Here is a 12,233-nt window from a genome sequence, read left to right as displayed (position 1 = left end):
AGTATTTACAATGGGGGAACTTCAATTATCCAAATATGGACTGGGATAGTAGTTGTGTTAAGGGCAGAGAGGGGCAAGAGTTCCTGGAGCACGTTCAAGAAAATTTTCTCCAGCAGTATGTTTCCAGTCCAACAAGAAAGGAGGCATTGCTAGACCTGGTTCTTGAGAATGAGGTGGGCCAACAAGATCAAATATCAGTAGAACATTTAGGGGATAATCATCATTGTATCGTAAGGTTTAGGTTGGAAAAGAACAAAGAGCAACCTAGGGTAATAATAATTAACTGGGGGAAAGCCAACTTCAATGGAGTACAAATGGATCTGAGCTGAATAAATTGGGAGTCAAAGGTTGGCAGGCAAAACTGTAACTGAATAAGGTGCTGTCTTTAAATAGTTCAGGTACAGTCAAGGTATATTCCCATGAAGGTGAAAGGTAGGGCAAACAAATCCAGAGCTCCCTGGATGACAAAAGAGATAGCGATCAAGGTGAAGAAAAAAAAATGTGCTTTCATGACAGATGTCAGGTGGATAACACAACTGAGAACCTGGCTGAATGTAGGAGGTTCAGGGGGAAGTGAAAAAGTAAATAAGATGAGCAAAGAAGATAATATGAAAAGAGACTGGCAGCTAACATAAAAAAGGAGATTCAAAATCTCCTGTAGGCACACTAATAGTAAAATGGTGGTTTTTGGAGTGGGGGCAATAAGAGGCCAAAAAGGGGATTTACACAAGGAGACAGGGTGTATAGCCAAGGTATGAAACGAATATTTTCCATCTGTCATTACCAAGGAAGATGCTGCTGCCCAGATCCTGGTGAAAGAGGAGATAATTCATACACGTGAAGGGTTTAATTTTTTATTATTTACTCATTCATAGGATGTGGGTGCCACTGGCTAGGCCAGCATTTAATGCCCATCCCTAATTCCCCTTGAGATGGCAGTGAGCCAGCTTTTTGAACCATGTGGTGTAGGGGCTATTGGAAAGGGAGTTCCGGGATTTTGACCCAGCATCAGTGAAGGAACCACTATATAATTCCAAGTCAGGATGGTGTGCAGCTTGGAGAGTAACTGGCAGATGATGGCATTCCCATGCATCTGCTCCCCCTTGTCCTTCTGAGTGGTAGAGGTCAAGAGTTTGGGAGGTGCTTTCAAAGGAACCTTGATAAGTTGTTGCAGTGCATCTTGTAGATGATACACACTGCTGCCACTATGCATCACACTCCCGACTTGTGCTTTGTAGATGGTGGACAGACATTGGGGAGTCAGAAAGTGAGTTACTCTCCAAAGAATTCCCAGCCTCTGACTTGCTTTTGTAGGCACAGTATTTATTTGGCTGGTCCAGTTCAGTGTCTGGTCAATATCCTCCAGGATATTGATAGTGGGGATTCAGCAAAGATAATGCCATTGAATGTCAAAGGGAGATGGTAAGATTCTCTCTTATTGGAGATGGTCAATGCCTGGCACATGTATAGCATGAATGTTATATGCCACTTGTCAGCCCAAGCCTGGATATTGTCCAGGTCTTGCTGCATTTGGATATGGACTGCTTCAGTATCTAAGGAGGCTCAAATGGTCAATTGTGCAATTCTGACCTTATGATGGAGGGAAGGTCATTGATGAAGCAGATGAAGATGGTTGGGTCAAGGACACTGCCCTGAGGAACTGCTGCAGTGATGTCCTGGAGTTGATATGACTGACCTCCAACAACCACAACCATCTTTCTTTGTGCTAAGTATGACTCCAACCAGTGGAGAGTTTTCCCCCCGTTTCCCATTGGGTCCAGCTTTGCTAGGGCTCCTTGATGCCACACTCAGTCAAATGCTGGCTTGATATCAAGGGCAGTTACTCTCACCTCACCTTTGGAGTTCAGCTCTTTTGTCTATGTTGAACCAAAGCTGTAATGAGGTCAGGAGTTGGGTGACCCTGCTGGCACCCAAATTGAGCATCAGTGAGCAGGTTATTGCTGAGAAAATGCTGCTTGAGAGCACTGTCGATGACCCATTCCATTGTTTGTTGATGATTGAGAGTAAACTGATGGGACGGTAATTGGCCAGGCTGGATTTGTCCTACTTTTTGTGGACAGTGCATACCTGGGCAATTTTCCATATTTCTGTGTAGGTGCCAGTGCTGTAGCTGTACTGGAACACCTTGGTTAGGGTTGTGGCTGGTTCTGGAGCACAAGTCTCCAGTACTATTGCCGGAATGTTATCAGGGCCCAAGGCTTTTGCAGTATCCAGTGCCTTTAGTTGTTTTTTATATCAAACGTAGTGAATCAAGTTGGCTGAAGACTGGCATCTGTGATGCCGGGAACCTCAGGAGGCCAAGGTGGATCATCCACTCGGCACTTCTGGCTGAAGATGGTTGCAAATGCTTCAACCTTGTCTTTCACACTGATGTGCTGGGCTCCCCAATTATTGAGGATGGGGATATTTGTGGAACCTCCTCTGGTTAGTTCTTTGTTCACCACAATTCACGACTGGATGTGGCAAGTCTGCAGAGCTTAGATCTGGTCTGTTGGTTGTGAGATCGCTTAGCTCTGTCTATCACTTGCTGCTTATGCTGTTTGGCACGCAAGTAATCCTGTACTGTAGCTTCACAAGGTTGACATCTCATTTTTAGGTATGCTTGGTGCTGCTCCTGGCATGCCCTCCTGCACTCTTCATTGAACCAGGGTTAATCCCCTGACTTGATGGTAATGGTGGAGTGGGAGATATGCCAGTCCATGAGGTTACAGATTGTAGTTGAATATAATTCTGCTGTTGTTGATGGCCCACAGTGCCTCATGTATGCCCAGTTTTGAGTTGTTAGATCTGTTTGAAATCTCATTTAGCATGGCTTTACTGCCACACAACACAGTGGAGTGTATCCTCAATGTGAAATGGGGCTTCATCTCCACAAGGATTATGTGATGGTCACTCCTACCAATACGCCCTGGACAGATGCATCTGCAACAGGTAGATTGGTGAGGATGAGGCCAAGTTAGTCTTTCCCTCTTGTTGGTTCCCTCGCCAACTGATGCAGACTGCCCTAAGCCTGTCCACCATCTACAAGGCACAAGTCAGGAGTGTGATGGAATACTCCCCACTTGCTTGGATGAGTGCAGCTCCCACAATACTCAAGAAGCTGGGCACCATCCAGGACAAAGCAGCCCACCTGATTGGCACCCCATCCACAAATATTCACTCCCTCCACCAAGGACGCACAGTGCAATTTACAAGATGTACTGCAGGAACGTACTAAGGCTCCTTAGACAGAACCTTCCAAACCCACAACTGCTACCATCTAGAAGGACAAGAGTAGCAGATGGATGGGAACATGACCACCTGGATATTCCCCTCCAAGGCACTCACCATCCTGACTTGGAAATATATCACCGTTCCTTCACTGTCGCTGGGTCAAAATCCTGGAACTCCCTCCCTAACAGCACCGTGGATGTGCCTACACCACATGAACTGCAGCGATTCAAGAAGGCAGCTCACCACCACCTTCTCAAAGGCAACGAGGGATGGGCAATAAATGCTGGCCTAACCAGCCATGCCCACATCTCATGAATGAATAAAATAAAAGACCTAGTCTAGCAACTATGTCCTTTAGGATAATAGTTTGGTAGTGGTGCTACCAAGCCACTCTTGGTGCAGGACATTGAAGTGGTCCCACTCCCCCCAACAATCCCCACACCTCCACGCCAGAGTACATTCTGCACCCTTGCCACCCCCATTGCTTCCTCCAAGTAGTGTTCAACATGGAGGAGGACTGATTCATCAGCTTGGGGGGTGGGGATTAGGTGGTAATCAACACACAGTTTCCTTGCCTATGCTTGACTTGACGCCATGAGGCTTCATTCCTAATATGCCACCATGGAAAAATGGCAGATGAAATCAATGCACATAAATGTGAAGTGATTCATTTACGGGGGGATGGTAGTGTAGTGGTAATGTCATTGGATTAGTAACCAGTGGCCCAGGCTAATGCTCTATGGGTTCAAATCCCATCACAGCAGCTGATGGAATTTAAATTCAATTAATAAAATCTGGAATGGAAAGCTCATCTTAGTAATGGTGACCATGAAATTAACATTGATTGTCATAAAATCCTAACTGGTTCACTAACATCCTTCAGGTATGGAAATCTGCAATCATTACTTGGTCTGGCCTACATGTGACTCCAGGTCCACAGCCCTCTGAAATGACCTAGCAAGCCACTCATTAGAAGGGCAGTTAGGGATGGGCAACAAATGCTAACCTTGCCAGTGATGCCACATCCCATGAAAGAATAAAGAGAAAAAAAAATTTTGGTAGGAAAGAATGAGGAGATAATATAAACTAAGGGTACAATTCTAAAGGGGGTGCAGGAGCAGAGGGATCTGGGTATATATGTGCTTGGTGTATAGGTCATTGAAGGTGGCAGGGCAAGTTGAGAGAGCTGTTAATAAAGCATACAGTATCCTCGGCTTTATTAATAGGGGCATCTAGTACAAGAGCAAGGAAGTTGTGTTAAACTTCTATAAAACACTTGGTCAGCCTCAATTGAAGTATTCTGTCTCATTCTAGGCATCACACTTTAGGAAAGATGTGAAGTCATTAAAGATAGTGCAGAAAAGATTTACGAAAATGGTTCCAGGGTTAGGGAACTTCAGTTCCCAGATAGATTGGAGAAGTTGGGATTGTTTTGCTTGGATAAGAGAAGGCTGACTGGAGATTTGATTGAAGTATTCAAAATCATGAGGGATCTGGCCAGAGTGGATAGGGAAAAACTGTTCCCACTGGTGGATGGATCGTGAACAAGAGGATGCAGATTTAAGGGTATTGGTTAAAGAAGCAATGGAGACATGAAAAACTTTTTCACAAAGCAAGTGGTTGCAATCTTCAATGCACTGCCTGAGGACATGGTGAAGGCAGAGTTAACCGGGGCGTTCAAAAGGGAATTGGATTATTATCCAAAAAGGAAGAAAGTGCAAGGTTACAGGGAGAAGGTGGGGGAATAGCACGAGGTGAATTTGCTCATTCGGAGAGCCGGCACAGACATGATGGGCTGAATGGTCTCCTTCTGTGCTGTTCTATGATTGCATAATGTTTTATAGTTTCTTTTAAGTTCCATGTTATTCAATTTCCTTTAGCCATCTGCTTTGTCTAGTTTCCCCATGTCATTTTCACCATCCCACATGCCTGGCTTTCTTCAGCTTGCATTCTTCTGGGATCTGGCTTCCCTTCATTCCCCTGTTGTCTTCATTCCTCGCATATCCTTCTAATCTGTCTTTCAGATACACCCAATGCCCTTAGCGTAACCTTCAAATTCTAAGCATGCCAATACTTGAAATATTAACTTTGTCACTCTACATTGCACCCACTGGCACACTACTCAATGCCAGTCCTTATATAGAACTGCTTAAGCCAATTTTGAGGCAAATCTTTTTTCTCCACACCCAAAGCTGTCGATTTTCAGAACCAATGACCGACTATGCCCGCAGCCTTAAGTGCAGCCTGTGGTACCCTTATTTTAGAAAGAAGCCTAAGACAAGGTGGAAAAGAGAATCCACAGAGCTCATATATATTATCCATTATTACAGGTCGGCACAACTCCATTGGATTTAAAGCACATTGTTACTACCAATAATTGTATCACACTATACAATCTCAAGAGTGGGCTTTGACCCCGAACTCCCAGAACGTTCTCCCCGCCCCGTGTTTTCTGCAACTCGCGGCTTACCTACGCTCATCATAGCGCGCAGAAGTAGCATGTGGATCTTAATGGTGGTGGGAATAAGCAGCCCAACGGCGAAGCCGAAGTTGGCGACGTGAAAGACTAAATGATGGATTTCCTTCCAGTTGTCGCAGCTTTCGGTCTGATTGGAAATCGGGTCCACCCAATTGCTGAAGCCATAATCCGAAGTAGCAAAGGTGGTGTTCACCAAAAGGGAGCGGAAAGCCCAGGGGCTTTTACCTGACGTAGCGTTCATTGTGCAAAGCCTGAAAACATTTAACAGAAATACATCAACTTCGGAGTTTATTGGTCCGGGGGGCGGGGGGCACAGGCACAGTCCGGGGCTCTGAGCATAAACCGCCCAGCACCCGGGGGGCTGCCCGTTACTGCATCAAAAACATAGAACAAAGGTGCCAAAAGCTGGAAGCTGGGTTTTCAAAAAAGAAAAAATAGGCCTGGTAAAGAATTCTGTCCATGCAAATAGCTGCAACTTAGCAACGCGCTTGGCCATTGCACAGTGGCGACTGTGTTGACAGTGATCAGTTTGCAAAAGCCTCTCCGGTTGATGCGGGCGGTTTTGCAGATGTTCAACCGAGGGGGCAGGTAGTTAGCGGAGAGGCGGCCGGGGACAGGGGAGGGGAAGGGAGGAGGGAGGGGGAGGGGGGAGAGAGAGCCGGCCGGGGACAGACGGGGGGGGGGGGGGGGGGGGAGGAGACAGACGGGGGGGGGGGGGGGGGGGAAACAGCAGACGGGGGTGGGGGGGGGAAGAGACAGACGGGGGGGGGGGTGGGGGGAGACACACAGACGGGGGGGGTGGGGGGGAGAGAGACAGACGGGGGGGGTGGGGGGGGAGACACAGACGGGGGGGTGGGGGCGGAGACACAGACGGGGGGGTGGGGGGGAGACACAGACGGGGGGGGTGGGGGGGGGAGACACAGACGGGGGGGTGGGGGGGGGAGACACAGACGGGGGGGTGGGGGGGGGAGACACAGACGGGGGGGTGGGGGGGGAGAGACAGACGGGGGGGGTGGGGGGGGAGAGACAGACGGGGGGGTGGTGGGGGGGGAGACAGACGGGGGGGTGGGTGGTGGTCGGGGGGGAGAGACAGACGGGGGGGTGGGTGGTGGGGGGGGGAGAGACAGACGGGGGGGTGGGTGGTGGTCGGGGGGAGAGACAGACGGGGGGGTGGGTGGTGGGGGGGGGAGACAGACGGGGGGGTGGGTGGTGGTCGGGGGGGGAGACAGACGGGGGGGTGGGTGGTGGTCGGGGGGGAGAGACAGACGGGGGGGTGGGTGGTGGGGGTGGGAGACAGACGGGGGGGTGGGGTGGGTGGTGGGGGTGGGAGACAGACGGGGGGGTGGTGGGGGTGGGAGACAGACGGGGGGGTGGTGGGGGGGGGAGACAGACGGGGGGGTGGGTGGTGGTCGGGGGGAGAGACAGACGGGGGGGGAGACAGACGGGCAGAGCCACCGCCGCCCTTCGCGACATGGGCTCTGTACAAAACCATTCGCAGCTTCTCCATATCACCCCCCCCCCCCCCCCCCGCTATCTCTCTCTCTCTGACTCACCGCCACAAACTGCAGACCCACCATCAGCCCCCATCCCTGCCGCCCTCAGCCCCGCTCCCATCTCGGCTCCAAAGGAAAATATCATTTACCGGCCCCTCGCAATCTATCCGCCGAGACGCTGCTGGGAACTCCACACTCACTGCAGATGGGGAGGGGGCTCCAAACTTTACTTCCACAGAAACAAGACAAGTTTACCTCGCCGCCGGCAGCCAGCTCCCAGACACGGGCCGAGGGGTTTTGCTGGAGGTTGGGGGGGGGGGGGGGGGGGGGGGAGGGGTGAGTAACAATGTGTCCGCGATGTGAAACTGCAACAAGACCCGGGAGATGCTTTAAAATAAACCCCGTCCCACAGCAGCGCCCAGCATCGACTAAAATGGGCATCAGCAGAGAGAGCGCGGCCCCGACACCCGCTCGCTCACACACAGGAGAGACCGCGGCCCCGACACCCGCTCACACACTGGAAGGTGCGTGGTCCCGACACCCGCTCACAAGCTGAAGGGTGCGCGGTCCCGACACCCGCTCACACACCGGAGAGAGCGCGGCCCCGACACCCGCTCATACACTGGAGAGAGCGCGGCCCCGACACACGCTCACACACTGGAAAGAGCGAGGCCCCGACACCCACTCACACACTGGTGAGAGCGCGTCCCCGACACCCGCTCACACACACACTGGAGAGAGCGCGGCCCCGACACCTGCTCACACACTGGAGAGAGCGCGACCCCGACACCCCCTCAAATTCTGGAGAGAGCGCGGCCCCGACACCCGCTTACACATCGGAGAGAGCGCTGACCCGACACCCGCTCACACACTGGAGAGAGCGCGGTCCCGACACCCGCTCACACACTGGAGAGAGCACGGCCCCGACACCCGCTCACACACTGGAGAGAGCGCGGTCCCGACACCCGCTCACACACTGGAGAGAGCGCGGTCCCGACACCCGCTCACACACTGGAGAGAGCACGGCCCCAACACCCGCTCACACACTGGAGAGAGCGCGGCCCCGACACCCGCTCACACACTGGAGAGAGCACGGCCCCGACACCCGCTCACACACTGGAGAGAACACGGCCCCGACACCCACTCACACACTGGAGAGAGCACGGCCCCGACATCCGCTTACACACCGGAGAAAGCGCGGTCCCGACACCCGCTTACACACACACTGGAGAGAGCGCGGCCCCGACACCCGCTCACACACTGGAGGGAGCATTTCCCGACACCCGCTCACACATTGGAGAGAGCGCGGCCACAACACACGCTCACAAACACATTGGAGAGAGCATGGACCCACACACACACAGGAGGGTGCGCGGCCCCAACACCCGCTCATACACTGGAGAGAACGCGGCCCTGACACCCGCTCGCACACTGGTGAGAGCGCGTCCCCGACACCCGCTCACACACAAACTGGAGAGAGCGCGGCCCCGACACCTGCTCACACACTGGAGAGAGCGTGGCCCCGATACCCGCTCACACACTGGAGAGAACACGGCCCCGACACCCACTCACACACTGGAGAGAGCACGGCCCCGACACACACTCACACACTGGAGAGAGCACGGCCCCGACACCCGCTCACACACTGGAGGGTGCACGGTCCCGACACCCGCTCGCACACTGAAGGGTGCACGGTCCCAACACCCGCTCTCACACTGGAGGGTGCACGGCCCCGACACCAGCTCACATTCTGGTGAGAGCGTGGCCCCGACACCCGCTCACACAATGGAGAGAGCACGGCCCCGACACCAGCTCACATTCTGGTGAGAGCGTGGCCCCGACACCCACTCACACACTGGAGAGAGTGCGACACCGACACCTGCTCACACACTGGAGAGAGCGCGGCCCCGACACCCGCTCGTGCACTGGAGAGCGCGCGGTCCTGAAACACGCTCACACACTGGAGAGAGCACGATTCCGACACCCGCTCACACACTGGAGAGAGCGCGTCCCCGACACCCGCTCACACACACACTGGAGAGAGCGCGGCCCCGACACCTGCTCAGACACTGGAGAGAGCGCGGCCCCGATACCCGCTCACACACTGGAGAAAGCGCGGCCCCAATACCTGCTCACACACTGGAGGGAGCGCGGACACGACACCCGCTCACACACTGGAGGGTGCACGGTCCCAACACCCGCTCGCACACTGGAGAGAGCGCGACCCCGACACCCGCTCAAATTCTGGAGAGCGCGCGGCCCCGACACTCGCTTACACATCGGAGAGAGCGCGGACCCGACACCCGCTCACACACTGGAGAGAGTGTGACACCGACACCTGCTCACAAACTGGCAAGAGCGTGGACCCAACACCCGCTCGCACATTGGAGAGAGCACGGCCCCGACACCCGCTCGCACACAGGAGAGAGCACGGCCCCGACACCCGCTCGCACACTGAAGGATGCGCGGTCCCGACACCCGCTCACACACTGGGAGAGCGAGGCCCTGACACCCGCTCGCACACTGGTGAGAGCGCGTTCCAGAAACCCGCTCACACACACACCGGAGAGTGCGTGTCCCCGACACACGCTCACAAACACATTGGAGAGAGCATGGACCCTCTCACACACAGTAGGGTGCGCAGCCCCAACACCTACTCATACACTGGAGAGAGGGCGGCCCCAACACCCGCTCGCACACTGAAGGGTGCGCGGCCCCAACACCCACTCATACACTGGAGGGTGCACGGTCCCAATACCCGCTCACACACTGGAGAGAGCACGGCCCCGACATCCGCTTACACACCGGAGAAAGCGCGGTCCCGACACCCGCTCACACACACACTGGAGAGAGCGCGGCCCCAACACCTGCTCACACACTGGAGGGAGCGCGTTCCCGACACCTGCTCACACACTGGAGAGAGCGTGGCCCCGACACCAGCTCACACACTGGAGAGAGCGCGGCCCCGATACCTGCTCACACACTGGAGGGAGCATTTCCCGACACCCGCTCACACATTGGAGAGAGCGCGGCCACGACACACGCTCACAAACACATTGGAGAGAGCATGGACCCACACACACACAGGAGGGTGCGCGGCCCCAACACCCGCTCATACACTGGAGAGAGCGCGGCCCTGACACCCGCTCGCAAACTGGAGAGAGCGTGGCCCCGACACCAGCTCACACACTGGAGAGAGCGCGTCCCCGACACCCGCTCACACACTGGAGAGAACACGGCCCCGACACCCAATCTCACACTGGAGAGAGCACGGCCCCGACACCCACTCACACACTGGAGAGAGCACGGCCCCGACACCCGCTCACACACTGGAGGGTGCACAGTCCCGACACCCGCTCACACACTGGAGGGTGCACGGTCCCGACACCCGCTCACACACTGGAGAGAGCACGGCCCCGACACCCACTCACACACTGGAGAGAGCACGGCCCCGACACCCGCTCACACATTGGAGAGAGCACGGCCCCGACACCCGCTCACACACTGGAGGGTGCACAGTCCCGACACCCGCTCACACACTGGAGGGTGCACGGTCCCGACACCCGCTCGCACACTGAAAGGGTGCACGGTCCCGACACCCGCTCACACACTGGAGGGTGCACGGTCCCGACACCCGCTCGCACACTGAAGGGTGCACGGTCCCAACACCCGCTCTCACACTGGAGGGTGCACGACCCCGACACCAGCTCACATTCTGGTGAGAGCGTGGCCCCGACACCCGCTCACACAATGGAGAGAGCGTGGACCCAACCCCCGCTCGCACACTGGAGAGAGTGCGACACCGACACCTGCTCACACACTGGAGAGAGCGCGGCCCCGACACCCGCTCGTGCACTGGAGAGCGCGCGGTCCTGAAACACGCTCACACACTGGAGAGAGCACGATCCCGACACCCGCTCACACACTGGAGAGAGCGCGTCCCCGACACCCGCTCACACACTGGAGAAAGCGCGGCCCCAATACCTGCTCACACATTGGAGAGAGCACGGCCCCGATACCCGCTCACACACTGGAGAGAGCGCGGTCCTGACACCCGCTGACACACTGGAGAGAGTGCGACACCGACACCTGCTCACAAACTGGCAAGAGCGTGGACCCAACACCCGCTCGCACATTGGAGAGAGCACGGCCCTGACGCCCACTCACACACTGGAGAGAGCGCGGTCCTGACACCGGCTCACACACTGGGAGAGCACGGCCCCGACACCCGCTCGCACACAGGAGAGAGCACGGCCCCGACACCCGCTCGCACACTGAAGGATGCGCGGTCCCGACACCCGCTCACACACTGGGAGAGCGAGGCCCTGACACCCGCTCGCACACTGGTGAGAGCGCGTTCCCGAAACCCGCTCACACACACACCGGAGAGGGCGTGTCCCCGACACATGCTCACAAACACATTGGAGAGAGCATGGACCCACTCACACACAGTAGGGTGCGCTGCCCCAACACCCACTCATACACTGGAGAGAGGGCGGCCCCAACACCCGCTCGCACACTGAAGGGTGCGCGGTCCCAACACCCACTCATACACTGGAGGGTGCACCGTCCCAATACCCGCTCACACACTGGAGAGAGCGCAGTGCTGACACCCGCTCACACATTGGAGAGAGTGTGGTCCTGAAACCTGCTCACACACTGGAGAGAGTGTGGTCCTGAAACCTGCTCACACACTGGAGAGAGTGCGGCCCTGACACCTGCTAACACACTGGAGAGAGTGCGGCCCCGACACCCGCTCACACACTGGAGAGAGCGTGACACCGACACCTGATCGCACACTGGCAAGAGCGTGGACCCAACAGCCGCTCACACACACACTGGAGAGAGCGCAGCCTAGACACCCGCTCACACACTGGAGGGTGCGCGGTCCCGACACCCGCTCACACACTGGAAGGTGCGTGGCCCCGACACCCACTCACAAACTGAAGGGTGCGCGGTCCCAAAACCGGCTCACACACTGGAGAGAGCACGGTCCCGACACACGGTCACACACTGGAGAGAGCGCG

At 55.6% G+C, this 12,233-nt stretch overlaps 1 protein-coding gene across 1 annotated transcript in view; it reads right to left on the bottom strand.

Annotated features, from left to right (window-relative positions):
• The window catches only part of bves (blood vessel epicardial substance), a 74,351-nt gene that overhangs the window by 27,889 nt on the left and 34,229 nt on the right, over positions 1 to 12,233 (bottom strand). Inside the window, exon 4 of the mRNA XM_041187347.1 lies at positions 5,705 to 6,084. Coding sequence (XP_041043281.1) covers positions 5,705 to 6,084 — 380 coding nt within the window. The remainder of the gene's footprint in view (positions 1 to 5,704; positions 6,085 to 12,233) is intronic.

This window comes from Carcharodon carcharias, chromosome 5 (assembly GCF_017639515.1).
Source record: "Carcharodon carcharias isolate sCarCar2 chromosome 5, sCarCar2.pri, whole genome shotgun sequence".
NCBI classification, from domain to species: domain Eukaryota; kingdom Metazoa; phylum Chordata; class Chondrichthyes; order Lamniformes; family Lamnidae; genus Carcharodon; species Carcharodon carcharias.
This window is presented reverse-complemented; position numbering and strand designations above follow the sequence as displayed.